The 15,381-nt window shown below is 45.2% G+C and overlaps 1 protein-coding gene and 1 long non-coding RNA gene across 2 annotated transcripts in view; one reads left to right on the top strand and one right to left on the bottom strand.

Annotated features, from left to right (window-relative positions):
- The window catches only part of ZNF330 (zinc finger protein 330), a 45,726-nt gene that overhangs the window by 15,016 nt on the left and 15,329 nt on the right, over positions 1–15,381 (top strand). The window contains exons 3-7 of the mRNA XM_075348318.1: positions 4,324–4,343; positions 4,443–4,513; positions 9,345–9,424; positions 12,888–13,014; positions 14,667–14,771. Coding sequence (XP_075204433.1) covers positions 4,324–4,343; positions 4,443–4,513; positions 9,345–9,424; positions 12,888–13,014; positions 14,667–14,771 — 403 coding nt within the window. The remainder of the gene's footprint in view (positions 1–4,323; positions 4,344–4,442; positions 4,514–9,344; positions 9,425–12,887; positions 13,015–14,666; positions 14,772–15,381) is intronic.
- Positions 1–15,381, bottom strand: part of LOC142310712 (uncharacterized) — a 60,188-nt gene that overhangs the window by 35,818 nt on the left and 8,989 nt on the right. The gene's annotated exons all lie outside the window — the stretch shown is intronic.

Here is a 15,381-nt window from a genome sequence, read left to right as displayed (position 1 = left end):
TATTGTAGTGTACCTGCGCGGGACCGGCAGCGTGTATGACGTAGGACGCCTCATGCACACAGGCTTCAGAAGCAGGACGAAGATGGCCGTAAGAGGAGGCGCCGGCAGTGGAGAACGGAGATGCCCATATGGCCAAACTCCACCGCAGCGACCGTTTAGGTGAGTATTATAAAGTGATTTTTACGTTCTACACAGCGGTCTGAGCTCTTACATACAGAATTCTAACATGCTGTATATAAGAGCCCACTGGTGGTGGCCGCAGCTTATAGGCCCTAAAACTGCTGACTGGTTCCCTTTAAGTGCTTTCTCCTTATCCCATGGCTAACATGGCCCAACACTGAAACCATCTATATCGCTGTAAAAAATCCAACTATCCGTAAAATAACCATCCTGAGGGGGGAACAACTCTTCTCTGCTAGACGTATTGAGGGTATGTGCACACGTTGCTTTTTTTTCCGCGCGGAAAAAAACGCACCCTCTGGCAGAGGGGAGAATTGTAAACAATGCTTTTTGAGAAACAACGCATCGAAAACGCATGCGTTTTTCATGCGTTTTTCATGCGTTTTTCATGCGTTTTTCATGCGTTTTTCATGCGTTTTTCATGCGTTTTTTTAGGTGCGTTTTTTAAGACTTGTCAGTGATAATAAAGTTGGTTGAACACAGACCTTTGGAAAAAAAAACCTGTGATGTCATTTCCTTCTCCACATTCTGTTTGGATAAATGGGAGGGCTTGGAATGGAAGGAGCACCATTTGAATTTTGGAAAAGTTGAAATAAACTTCGCGCACCAAGCCCCTTAGGTACCTATACGTCAGAAAACCCCCACAAGTGACCCCATTTTGGAATCTGCACCCATCAAGGATTTTATTCAGGAGTATATTAAGCATTTTGAATCCACAGCTACTTCACCCAAAATGTTGCTGTAGCAACAATATTCTCACTTTTAGGCCCGTTTCACACGTCAGTGAAAACACTGACGTTTTTCACTGGCGTGTAAAACACGCACATGTCCCTCCGTGTGCCGTGAATCACGGCACACGTGGGTTGTCTAAGTGCAATCCGGGCTCCGTTCTCCGTGGCCCGTGATTGCACTTAGAGATTAACTCACCTGCGCCCGCTCCCGCTCTCCATGGTGCTGATCGCTCCCGCGGTGCAGCATCTGGCCGGCGCTGACCCCCGCAGCAGCTGGTTCCGGGTTGGCTGTGTCGTGCATCATGAATATGCGCGACAATAATGAGCCGGCACAGAAGGAACAGGGAGGACGGGCTGCAGAGGACATCGCTGGAGCCGGGTGAGTTAAAATGTTTTTTATTTTAAAAGCACGTTTTTTTCTGGCACGTGTTTCACGGATCACACCACTGCGTGGTCCGTGGGACATCAGTGATGCCAGAAAAAAATGGACATGTCTCCGTGCGGCAATCACGCACACGCGGGTACGCCGCACGGAGACACGTGCAGTGAAAAATCACTGATGTGTGAGCAGACCCATTCATTATAATGGGTCTGCGTATGTCAGTGATCCTGGTACGTTTAAAAAAAAGCACAAACGTCCCAGAATCACTGACGTGTGAAAGGGGCCTAAGGCTATGTGGCCATGATCCAGCGACACGGCGTCTAGTACACAGTGTCAGCCTTCCTGCAGCTGCCCATGCCCACGATTTGGGTTCAGGCTGCTGTGGAGCTCTATACTACCTGCAGAGAACACTCGTCTCCGCAGCATAAATTGACATGCTGAGGCTCGGGAAGCCACGCTACCGGTCAGTTTATGCTGCGGAGAAAAGAAGCACAGTGGGCATGGGATCTCCAAAAATCCTTCCACTGTGCTTCTACTGCACAACGCAGCGTTATGGACGCAGGGAAAACACTCAGCGCCCATAACGCTGCAAACCCTGATTGTGGACACACAGCCTAAAAAGCGTCAATGGATGAAGGGATGTCAAATATATAGAACGTCCTACCCCCGCCAGCATATTCTAAGCTGGCACCTTTAGTACCTTTCATGTGGCACTAAAGGGTGCCTAGCTTAGTATTTATCCAATAAAAAAAAAAAAAAAAAAATGAAAAAAATGGCGTGGGGTCCCCCCTATTTTTGATAGCCAGTCAGGGTAAAGCAGACAGCTGTAGCCTGCAAACCACAGCTGGCAGCTTCATCTTGGCTGGTGATCAATTTGGAGGGCTCCCCATGTTTTTTTTTTTATTTATAAATAAAGAATAAAAAAAAAAATAACATGGGGTCCCCTTAAATTAGATCACCAGCCAAGGTGAAGCTGACAGCTGGGGTCTGGTATTCTCAGGGTGGGAAGAGCCATGGTTATTGGACTCTTCCCAGCCTAAAAATAGCAGGCCGCAGCCGCCCCAGAAGTGGCGCATCCATTAGATGCGCCAATCCTGGCGCTTCGCCCCAACTCATCCCGCGCCCTGGTGCGTTGGCTAACGGGGTAATAAATGGGGTTGATACCAGATGTGTAATGTCACCTGGCATCAAGCCCAGCAATTAGTGATGTCACGGCGTCTATCAGACACCCGACATAACTAATTGACAGTAAACAAAAGCAAAAAAAGACAACAAAAAATGTTTTATTAGAAAAAACACTCCCCAAATCATTCCCTTGTTCTCCAATTTAATTAAAAAAAATGGGTCCGCAGAAATCCATATGGATGTCCCACGTCGCCTCTGGACCTTCTAGAATATGGGGGCACGTTCAGGAAACGTATCCCCCATTTTCTAGGAGGGCAGACCCTCCATTTGAGGAGAGTGGGTGCAAAAATCTGCACCCACTCTCCCCGGGTCACAGCTGCAGAGTGCTAGCAGCCAGCACAGCTCACACTGAACACTCTGCTGGCTGTCAGCTGCTCTGCTCATGTGACCGGCCAGCATGCACTGTGAAGGAGGAGGGGGCCGCGGGGGATCAGCGCTGCGACCGGACAGGTATGTATGACACCGGGGGGAATTGGGGTGAACGGGCAGGGCCTGGGGGACAGTTTTCTGTCGCATGTGTTATTGCACATGAGACAGAAATCATAGGAGCAGGGCGGCCGGTGCGCTACTGTGCGCGCGGCCATGTTGGATTTTCGGGAGGGGGGTCGGGGGTCGGGGCGGGCACTTTGGCGACACCGGGGGCTTTGCCAGGAAGTGAGGTCAACAGGAAGCCTCTTGACCTCACTTCCAGGTAAATGCCTGCGTTCTGGCGTGCCGACAAAGGCCGCGGACCGCAACAAAAAAGCAGGTCCATGCGTTGTGGCTGCGTTCTGACCCCACATCATTGATTTCAATGGGGGAGAGAACGCAGCCACAACGCACAAAAGAAGTGACATGCTGCTTTTCTTTCCGCACCGATTTTTGGCATCCAAAACGCTGCAGAAAGAAACGCAGCATGTGCACTGATTTTTCAGCTTTCCCATACACTTTGCTGGGAAAGCTGAACGCATGCAATTTGCCACTGAAACGCTGCGGTTCAAAACACAGCGTTTCCGCGGTAAAAAACGCATCGTGTGCACACAGCTCACAGTTCGGTTTTGTCACTTTGTGCTTTTTATGACGGATCCTACAAGTATAATTGATACTTTGCAGTCCCATATTTCTGGCTCCCCTGCCTGCTGTAAAGGCTCGTGTGTCCTCTGAGTACTTGTTAGGGTATGTGCGCACGTTGCTTTTTACCTGCTTTTTACCTGCTTTTTTGCTGCTTTTTCTTCTGCGCTGTTTAATGCCAAAATGGATGTGTTCTTCTATTCAAGCAAAGTCTATGGGAATTTGGGTTTCTTGTTCACACTATGTTGTTCAAAATGCTGCCTTTTTGTGGCAGAACTTTGGTCAAAAACTCAGCTTTGCAGTGCAAAACCCAAATGGCAAAAACAATTGACATGTTGCTTCTTTGAAAAGCTGAGTTTTTGACCAAAGTTCTGCCACAAAAAGGCAGCATTTTGAACAACATAGTGTGAACAAGAAACCCAAATTCCCATAGACTTTGCTTGAATAGAAGAACACATCCATTTTGGCATTAAACAGCGCAGAAGAAAAAGCAGCAAAAAAGCAGGTAAAAAGCAGGTAAAAAGCAACGTGCGCACATACCCTTACAGTCAGGTGTAGGAAGATAAATCCCTGTCGCACAGAATCCTTCCACAAAGGGAGCTTCACATTTCCATCTCCTTCCTCTGACAGGTGCATATAGATGGCTAGTGAGCATATACCATACCGCGCACTAATCTCCACTGTGGGAACCATTACTTTTCTGGGACATAAACTATCACTTAAGTAAAGAGCGTTGGGAGTTTGTCATGTAAATGCTCGTTCTGCTCTGACGTCCTTCTCTCTTTATGTTTATAGGAATGTGACAAGTGCCAAAGGTACTGTAAATCTTTTACTGCTTTTACCATTGCTCTTTATAGAAACGTAGTCAGTAATATTTTAAAGCAGTGTTATTTTCTTCTCTCTTATGTGTGAAGACGGCAGAAAAACAGAGCATTTTGCTATTTCTGCAGTTCTGTACAGAAGCTACCTATGTGTGCCCACTGCGGTAAGTTGTACCAACTTGTAGTATTATTAATGATGTTTGCAAGATAAAAACAGCACTGTATTCAAGGGAAGCGGACAGCATGTATTAGACACTGGCTGTAGGATTTCAGGTATATACAGTGGGTACAGAAAGTATTCAGACCCCTTTAAATTTTTCACTCTTTGTTTCATTGCAGCCATTTGGTAAATTCAAACAAAGTTCATTTTTTTCTCATTAATGTACACTCTGCACCCCATCTTAACAGAAAAAAAAACAGAAATGTAGAATTTTTTTCAAAATTATTAACCAAGAAAAACTGAAATATCACATGGTCATAAGTATTCAGACCCTTTGCTCAGTATTGAGTAGAAGCCCCCTTTTGAGCTAGTACAGCCATGAGTCTTCTTGGGAATGATGCAACAAGTTTTTCACACCTGGATTTGGGGATCCTCTGCCATTCTTCCTTACAGATCCTCTCCAGTTCCATCAGGTTGGATGGTGAATGTTGGTGGACATCCATTTTCAGGTCTCTCCAGAGATGCTCAATTGGGTTTAGGTCAGGTCTCCGGCTGGGCCAGTCAAGAATGGTCACAGAGTCGTTCTGAAGCCACTCCTTTGTTATTTTAGCTGTGTGCTTAGGGTCATTGTCTTGCTGAAAGGTGAACCTTCGGCCAAGTCTGAGGTCCACAGCACTCTGGAAGAGGTTTTCTTCCAGAATATCTCTGTACTTGGCCACATTCATCTTTCCTTTAATTGCAAACAGTCCTCCTGCAGCTGGAAAACACCCCCATAGCATGAAGCTTCAACCACCTTGTTTCACTGTTGAGATTGTAGTGAGCAGGTGATGAGCAGTGCCCGGTTTTCTCCACACATACTGCTTAGAATTATCACCAAACAGTTCTATCTTCGTCTCATCAGACCAGAGAATCTTATTTCTCATAGTCTGGGAGTCCTTCATGTGTTTTTTTAGCAAACTATGCAGGCTTTCATATGTCTTGCACTGAGGAGAGGCTTCAGTCGGGCCACTCTGCCATAAAGGCCCGACTGGTGGAGGGCTGCAGTGATAGTTGACTTTGTGGATCTTTCTCCCATCTCCCTACTGCATCTCTGGAGCTCAGCCACAGTGATCCTGGGGTTCTTCTTTACCTCCCTCACCAAGGCTCTTCTCCCACGATTGTTCAGGTTGGGTGGACGGTCAGGTCTAGGAAGAGTTCTGGTGGTCTCAAACTTCTTCCATTTTAGGCTAGGTTCACATTTCCGTTGTTTTGTGTCAGTCACATGCGTCGCTTGACGCATGTGACTGATGCGCTGCACAACGGATGACAAAGAACAGAATTCTTTGTCGGACTCCGTTGTGTGCGGGGGGCGGAGCTTGAGGGGGCGGAGTTCGTGGTGGGTGGAGCCGAGCGGGGCCGTGGCACTGAGGACGTCAGTGCCGCGGGGACTGCAGGACAGGTGAGTGTCTGTGTGTGTGTGTGTGTGTGTGTGTATATACATGCTGAGTGCGGGAGGGGGCGGAGCCGAGCGGGGAAGTGTCGGGCTCCGTGCACAGCCAGGGTAAATATCGGGTAAAAGCAAAGCACTTTTTGCTTGGTTACCCGATATTTATCTTGGTTACCAGCATTACACCGCTTAGTGCTGGCTCCCTGCACACGTACCCAGTGTAAATATCGGGTAACTAACCAAAGCGCATTGCTTAGTAACCCGATGTGTATCCTGGTTATGGGGGCAGGGAGCCAGAGAGCGCATGCGCAGCGAAATCCTACTGATCGCACTGCTCAAAAAACGTTACATGCTGCGTTGCTTCCGCCCGGCGGTCAGTCAAAAAACGACTGACCGCGACGCAGCGGATGCAACGCAGCATCATCGGTCACAATCCGTCGCTAATAGAAGTCAAGGCGACGGATTGTGACTGAAGCAAAACAACGAAAGTGTGAACCTAGCCTAAGGATTATTGAGGCCACTGTGCTCTTAGGAACCTTGAGTACTGTAGAAATTCTTTTGTAACCTTGGCCAGATCTGTGCCTTGCCACAATTCTGTCTCTGAGCTCTTTGGGGCAGTTCCTTTGACCTCATGATTCTCATTTGGTCTGACATGCACTGTGAGCTGTGAGGTCTTGAATAGAAAGGTGTGTGCCTTTCCAAATCAAGTCCTATCCGTTTAATTAAACAACGCTGGACTCCAATGAAGGAGTAGAATAATCTCAAGGAGGATCACAAGGAAATGGACAGCATGTGACTTAAATAGAAGTGTCTGAACAGGTTTTGAATACTTATGACCATGTGATATTTCAGTTTTTATTGTTTAATAAATTTGCAGAAATTTCTACATTTTTGTTTTTTCTGTCAAGATTGGGTGCAGAGTGTACATTAATGAGAAAAAGAAAACTTTTTTTGAATTTACCAAATGGCTGCAAGAAAACAGAGTGAAAAATTTAAAGGGGTCTGAATACTTTCCGTACCCAGTGTACCTTATTTTTCTGAGTATAAGACACACCCCAAATATCGAGGAAAAAAAAATGGGGTCCATCTTACAATCCGGTGGTGTTTTACCGGGAGCGGGCGACAGTGGTGGTGAAGTAGGTTCACAGGAAGCAGGGGCAGTGGTGGAATAGAGCAATGCTACGGGAGCTGTGGACGATGTTCTGAAGCTGCGGGCGTCATCCTGAAAATGTTGGTGATGCAGACTTCAAATAATGGCGCTCGGAGTCGGCGCGTGCGCAGAATGGTGCTCTTGGCTTAAGATCTCATTCGCCCACGCGCCGCCTCCAGCTTATTGATCTCCCAGCAGCGGACTTAAGGAAAATGCCACGTGAGGAGATGAGAACTTGAGCCGAGAGCTAAATCTGCACATGCGCCGATACCGGGCGCCATAATTTTGAAGTCCGCACCGCTGACATTTTCAGGATGGCACCTGCAGCCCCAGCACGGTGCCCTCGGCGTAGTTGCAGCACATCGCTCGCAGCTCTAGCACAGCGCTCGCAGCCCCAGCACCTCAAAGCGCCCTCGGTTCGAAACCCCAGCAAAACAAAGTGCCCTCGGCCCGGAGCCCCTGCACAGTTCAACTCCAGCACAGCCCCCGCAACATTGCTCCTGCGACCCCTGTACACCTTCTTAGGTAACCAGCATTCGGGTAAGACGCACACCTCATTTTCCTCCCAAAGTTTTGGGAGGAAAGTGCTTCTTATAATCCGAAAAATACTCAAACAGGAGAAGAGAAGTGGTTAACGCCGTGAATCAGCCAAATGAAGATGTAGAGTTGTTGATAATATCTTTATTTCATAAATCTACGCGTTTCGAGGTAGAAACCTCTTCCTCAAGACCAGAATATTGCTTTGTTGATATTCTGGTCCTAAGGAAGAGGTTTCTACCTCGAAACGCGTAGACCTATGAAATAAAAAAGATATTATCAACAACTCTACATCTTCATTTGGTTGATGCGTGGCGTTAACCCCTTCTATTCTCCTGTTTGAATGCTCATTCACGTGGGGCTGCAGCAGACGCCATTATCTCATGCTTAAACAGTGGTTATGACACTCACAACCACACTAGCTGAGTGTATATATTTTATATATTACTCGTGTTCTCTGGTAATACCCTATCAGCGCTTCTTTTTTCTAGATTCAACAATCCGAGAAATACGGTATGTTTAACTCTGAAATGCTGTGATGTTGCAGAGTCAGACATACCTGGCTGAGATCATACAGCCCGTGCCTCATACCTGCTGCCCTTGAATTGGTCAGCATGTATCAGCTGTCAGGTTCCCTTTAAGTGGTATTCTATAATGTATATATCTTGACAAAATGCCACGACGTGTGGCCATACAATGGCCATAAAATGGTATGTTGCCCATCTGCCTGCAGTACAATTTTTTTCTTTTCTGGTGCCCTACTACACTGCTTAAAAAAATAACAGGTCCACTCTTTTAGCTTCTGCCGCTTCAGTAATGGCATATTGATACGTTCAGCGAACATGCAAAAAGCTTTCCATGGCAAGGTAAAGAAATGTGACCACATTCTTATATAAACTAAGTTCACATGCTCTTAATAAAACTTGTGCCATTTTTAATGTCTCCTATGTGATATATATTTTTTTAATGTTTCACTTTAAAGCATGAGTCCAGCGTTTTGTTATTTTTTCACTGCTGGAGTGGTGCTTTTAACCTAAAGTCCCAAGACTTATATTCACCCTCTGGCGTCTTCACCTTCTATCACTTCTGCTCCGATCGTTATCCGGCAGTTTGTGATCTGTTGCCAGTTCCACTGTTTCATGGACTCCGCCGGAGATCACAACTCAATACATCTCTATGAGAGCCTTGTTCTGGCTCTCATAGACTTGTATTGAGACCTTGTGACGTAACTCCTGACTTCTGATCGTCAGTCAGAAGTTGGGGTCACAATATGGCGCCGCGGGATCGGAGCAGCGTCGGTAAAAAGTGAAGCCACTAAAGGGTGAGTTTAAGACCGGGGGCAGGGAGCTTAGATTAAAAGCACCACTCCAAAGGTGAAACCCCCCCCCCAAACATTACTGATGTAGAAGTGTTTAACTGATTTTATAGAACACTTCAGTAATGCTGATCTAAATGATTAACTTAAGGAACTGTATAAATATTAGCTCCCTATGTGATATATCCTCTTTCGGTAATGTGGGGAGTAGTTTTCTGATTTTCCTGCGGGGCAGGGAGTAACTCCTACCTTGCCAATGCATTGTGGAAACTCCTAATTATTGTATCACACGTCCTTGATAATATATGTTGTGGCTTGTTACATCGCATTGTTTCTACATCCCCAGTTTTACAAATTTATAAATTCATCCTCATAATTCTTATTTATTTTTTTTGTTCCTATTTCAGGAAAAACTAAATGTATGATGAAATCCTCAGATTGTGTGATCAAGCACCCTGGTGTTTACAGTACTGGTATGGCAATGGTGGTATGTACCGAAATTCATCAGAAAATGAAAGGCATTACACTCCCAGTATTTTCAGTCTTACTTGCTGTAGAAGTAGCAGATTATTGTCGTTTTAATCTTTAGGCCGGGGCCACACGGGGACTACTGCGATCCTCCAGCGGGAGCCGAGTGTCATTAAAGTGTTATTGCGACTGAGGTTGATTGTGTGATCGGACCAGAGCTGCGGGGGGCGGGCCGGCCAACACTGAGGAGGGGAGGGCCGGCACTAAGGAGGGGAGGGCGGGCGCTGAGGAGGGGAGGTATTTATCTCCCTCTCTCCTCCGTTGCCAGCTGATGCGATTCTCTCCCTGCACTCATGTTACACCGGTGTAATGCGAGTGCAGTGCGATGTTTCTCTCGCCCCATAGACTTGAATGGGTGCGAGAGAGAGAGCGGATCGCATTACACCCGCAGCATGCTGCGATTGTTTTTCCGGATTCCACTCGCTCTGATTTTCATGCCATGTGTCTTGGGCCTTATTTTGAAGTCCAGTAAAATGAATTGACAGTTTAGAGTTCAATATGTCACAATGTGCGTAGCAAATTTTGCTTCCTTAAAGGGGTTGTCCCCTTTAAGGAAGGACAACCCCTTTTGATTCCACGTTTCACCCAGGTAAAATAAAAAAAATAAAAAAAAAAATATGAGAGACTGCTGGCTTTGTTCCAGGGGTGTCGGGGCTTACATGACTTTGTGACATCACGCAGTCGCAGCGCTCACCTTCTGTTGATTAACTAATTTTGTGAACTGTATGTACTAGACAATGAACCAAGAGCCTCTAGGCAAGAATGTTATATACCACTCTGATATATTTCCACCTGGAAGTCCATCGGTTAAAAGGGTTGTCCACTACTCAGACAATCCCTTCTTAATCCGTATATTTTCCACTGTAAAATAATAATACTTAATCTTGACTAAGGTGCTGGTGCCATTCCAGGGGGTCATTAGCATTGGCTCTCCCGGTGATTGCTTGACATTATGTCACACAATCCCTGTGGCCACTTCACTGATTGACAAGGTGATATTCAAGTAGAGGACAACCCCTTTAATGATACTGTTTCTATGTCATCAATATCTAGAATATGCTTGGAGGATGGAAACTTTGCGCATACTTCACCATGTGAATTTGCCCCAATGTTATTTATTATATATGATAGTATCTTCTTGATTTAACATCATTTTTATCACTTATTTACTGGAGGTAAACCATAAAGGTTCGGATTGGGTGCCAGAAAGAGATCTTGAAAGCCTTGAGTATTTTACATTATTTAGAAAGTGTGTTGGGAACTGTACACAGTTTAATTAAATAGGGAAAGACCTTTCATTGCCGGAAGCATCACCCCATTTATACCGGCATAGTTAGATTTATCATTTCACCACAAGATGGTGCCAGACGTACAGAAATCCAATGATTTTTTTTTATGCGGAAAGCATCATGTGAATTAAAAGAATCCTTGAGCAAATGTGTCAGCAGTCTTCTCAGTGATCAGGGCGACTTGTGACACATCCATGTTATTAACTCTATAGCTGGAGGTGGACGGATTATTCTAGACTCTACTGTAGATCTATTTGGTCACTACAGGGCTTAGTGTGATGATGATAGAAACTTCCATTGGTCCTAGTCTCCCTGTAAGGACAGGTCAATACCAAAGTACTGGAAAACTATCACCTCCTAAGCACAAAGTACATATTAATGTGTGTCTTATCCCCTATATAAAACATACCTTCATTTTATTAACCCTTGCCTTTATTATGCAGAAAACGCTGTATAATTAATATGTAATATGGCCCAGAGCTCTGCACTGATTTAGCATCCCACGGCCTCTCTGTTTCTTGATTGAAAGCAGTGCTCGCTTGCATACACTGAGCCGGAGCAGAATTGTTGCGTGCACACTGACTGTTCAGGAGCCGACACATGCGCACACAGACTTATTCAATGCGGCGGCTCACTACACTGGTAGAGTGACGCGCAGGCACAGCAGAGCGGGCTGTGAGCGCACACATGAAGACTATGTTCAGGCACTGCTCACTCTAGGCAAGTAACAGCTGCTGTCAATCAAGAGCCTGGGAGGGCTGGGATTATATAATGCTAAAGGCCCCTTTACACACTGCAACATCGCTAGCGATATCGCTGTAACGTCACCGGTTTTGTGGCGTAATAGCGACCTCCCCAGCGACATTGCAGTGTGTGACACGCATCAGCGTCTTGGCCCCCGCTGTGAGGTCGCTGATCGCTACAAGTCATTCAGGACCATTCTTTGGTCCTTTGTTTCCCGCTGCGCAGCATGCATCGGTGTGTTTGACTCCGTTACAACGACATGGTTAGCGACCCAGCCCATAGGCATGCTAGTGTTCCCTTTCCAGCAAGGTCGTTCTGCAGGTCCGTATCGCTGCTGCGTCGTTGGCCAGTTCTGCCTCTTTGACAGCTCACCAGCGACAGTTAGAGACTTTCCAGCGATCCTGACCAGGTCGGGATCGCTGGTGGGATCACTAGAAAGTCACAGTGTGTAAAGGACCCTTAAGTCAGGGGGCAGAACGGTGCACTTTGCTGTGGGCCATGTTGAGCTTTCACCCAGCACCTTAATGTACAAATTACTTATAGTGTATTGTGGACTGTAAAAGTGCATTTTACAGGGGCTAAGTCTCCTTTATAGTTTAACTTATGTTTGGGAACTGTTGGACTCCTTTTATAGCTCTCATACACATTAGTATAAGATCAGATGAAATCGGGGGATCGGACAACAGTCTAATATGTGATGGCTTTCCAAGTCTCCCACCAACAAATGATATCTAAGGAGATGAGAGTCGGACAGTTTGAATTTTAATTCCTGACCCTTTCGCTCTTCAGTAGATAAGCCAGTACAAGAGCCATTTGGAGGCAGCTTTCTCTTCTCTATAAAACCACATGAACGCCCGGATGAGCCGAATATTCATGTGTATGGGCATAACCCCAATAATATGTGACATAGCGGCTGAGAATCAGACTCCCACCAATAGCTATTAAAATGGTCTACAGCACAGGCACAACTGTTATTCTGCTAGGCACACCCGCTACATCCCATTCAATTGGGTGGTTGAAGGAGCATTAATGAGGACTTGCCAGTGTTTGCTTTTATTTTATTCCCATGGCTCCCGTGTGTTTTTTTTTAATCTGCCTATTACAAAGTGTACAGATCTGCCCCTAGGGTTGCAGGGACTTGGATTACCCCATCAATTGGCCTATTGATCATCCCAAAGGCACACCGACATGAATTGAATTCCAGCAGCCAGGTTGTCAGTGCTCCTACAAGGTGCGCTTCTTATGAGGTGTATCTGGCTTTTCATCCAATCCATTTCTTATTTATGGGAAGATCCAGTCTGTGTTATGCAGAAAACAAAACTTTGCAAAACTGAGTTAGCCGAAACCGCGATTTGTAGGTAATTACATTGTCCATATGTTTTCTTGCAGGGCGCAATCTGTGATTTCTGTGAGGCGTGGGTATGCCACGGCAGGAAGTGTCTCAGCACCCATGCTTGCAGCTGTCCACTCGCTTCTGCCGAGTGCATTGAATGTGAACGCGCAGTCTGGGACCATGGTGTGTTACCTCTCCATATCCAAGCACAATGTCTGCTGCCTGCTTCATAATGCTATAGTGTTTGCTTAAAAGGATCAGATGAATGTTGTGTGCTGATGTTTCACATTAGAGAAGGTCACTGCATATTTGTGCGCTTGTGTAAGTGGGTAGGGACGCAACCGGATCCACAAAAACAATAGTCAGCTTCCTTTTTCTACAAGTCACGTACTGTCCTAAATGTGCATGTTGGCCTGATTCATATTAAAGGAAACATGCTGGGATAATTCTCCACTGTTAGAAATATTGGATATTGCTCCTGTAATTCTTGCTATCGATACTTAAAAACAAAAATGATATCAGTTTAGTGCTTGAACATGAAAATCTCTGCTGTTCTCTTCATTCCGGTTGTTCAGAAGCTCTTTTCATTTTGAGTAAATAGAAAATTATTAATAATCCTATGTCTATGTTTAATTTGGGTAGGGTTCCTTGCTCTGTCCAATTCTTTGGGCCAGCATATACCGCTCCCTAGACCTAATTCTAGTTGTGTGAATGTGGCTTGATGGATTGTTTGCTTTGACTTGTGCTTGTATTCCCGGAATATAGAAGATTTCACTGTATACTAGTAATCATAAAATGTGTCAACTTGACAATATTCCATTTATTGAAAAAGTGTCCGCCATTGAGATTTTTCGGCTGGTCTTGTGACTGGTGCTCTTTGCTGATAATCACCACCAAATATGACTTGTGGTGGCGTTTCGATGCAAAGAATAAGCATGTTTGGGAGAGTAGAGCAAGGGGTATGTTCATACTAGTCGTTTGCCGTGGATTTTGGAGTAGATTCTCCTCCAAAATCCATAAGAACAGCTCCAAATTCTGGTTCAGTAGGTTTCCCCTTCATTCAGTGGAGAAACACGCCTGTAGTGCCCATCAAGCCGTTTTTCCTACATGTCAATTAGGGCATTTCCATTTGAGGAAAGGCTCCAAATCAGACTACAGAATCATTGTGCAATTGTTTTTCTCTTGGTGGAAAAATCCACAAAAAAAAACAAAACTATGAGAGGGAGCAGGAAGGAAGGATTTATTACACATTGTGCTCAGCATGCTGGGAGATGTAGTTCCTGCATTAATCTAAAAGGACGCCCTTCAGATTGCAGCAGAATGAGGAAAACAAAAGATGCAACATGATCCTGGCAGAACCTTAATAACATGCTGTGAATATTTTTAAACTTTTTTTTTTTTCATCTGAGGAACCACCATAAGGAGATTTATTAGTTTGTGGTTTGTGACTGTGTCTTTGTCATTTTTCCCAGCCTGTGGTTATGAAATATCATAAAATTTGTGACACCTTTCAATAGTTAAAGTGGCTTTCTGGAGAAGCATAGATAAGGATTTGGTTAAAGTGGTTATGTTCGCTGCCAGCTGGCTGGGATCACACGACATGTACTGTACCACCAGCTGTATCCGAGCAGAGGATGATGCACAACGCTCTCCGTATTGTTACGAGGACACAGATCTTTATGCGTAAGAGCAGGACGCCTGCTGCTTCATACAGAACACTAGGAAATGATGAAAGTGCATGGTCTTGAGAAGTATCTATCTTCTTAATTGTATATGAGGTATAAACAGGCTCCTTTTGTCAGGATTGTAACATATTATCACTTTGTGCCATGCAGGAGGCCGAATATTCAGCTGCTCGTTCTGTTACAACTTCCTATGTGAAGATGACCAATTTGAACATCAGGCTAGCTGCCAAGTTTTGGAGGCTGAAACCTTTAAATGTAAGTTTTACACACACACACACACACACACACACACACACACACACACACACACACAGTTAGCTTTTGGGTGAAATTTCAGGATGATCCTAAAATACCCTCTATTTCAGGTGAATTTAATGTGACTTTCTCTAAACTTTTGAATGTTCGTGACCAACTGTTCAATGTTTCAGTGCTTTTTGCACAACTTGCTGTTTTTTAACAAGGAGCTTAATGGCAAAATCCACAACAGGTATTTGATCTATGAATCTCCCAATACATTTCAGGGTTCAATAAGAATTGGTATTTAAACAGTCCTCCACAGCATGCTGTCCACATTTTGACATCATGCGACCAAGATGACACCTAACAATTGATCAAGAGTACTTCTCCATTGTGAGGCTTCAAGCAGGATGTCTCAGATGGAAGTGATTGTTGAGCTTAAAGTGTCACAGAGTGTCATCAGCAGGTTGTAACAGATACAGAAAGACTGGAAGAGTCACAGAAAGACATAGAAGTGGATGTCGTTTGGCTTCACCACACTGATGTCTGCTTCCTTGTAAACGATGCCCTTCGTTACCGGATGGTGAATGCTACACAACTCCAGGCACATTTAAGGAAGATGACTGCA

This window comes from Anomaloglossus baeobatrachus, chromosome 1 (assembly GCF_048569485.1).
Source record: "Anomaloglossus baeobatrachus isolate aAnoBae1 chromosome 1, aAnoBae1.hap1, whole genome shotgun sequence".
NCBI lineage: Eukaryota > Metazoa > Chordata > Amphibia > Anura > Aromobatidae > Anomaloglossus > Anomaloglossus baeobatrachus.
This window is presented reverse-complemented; position numbering and strand designations above follow the sequence as displayed.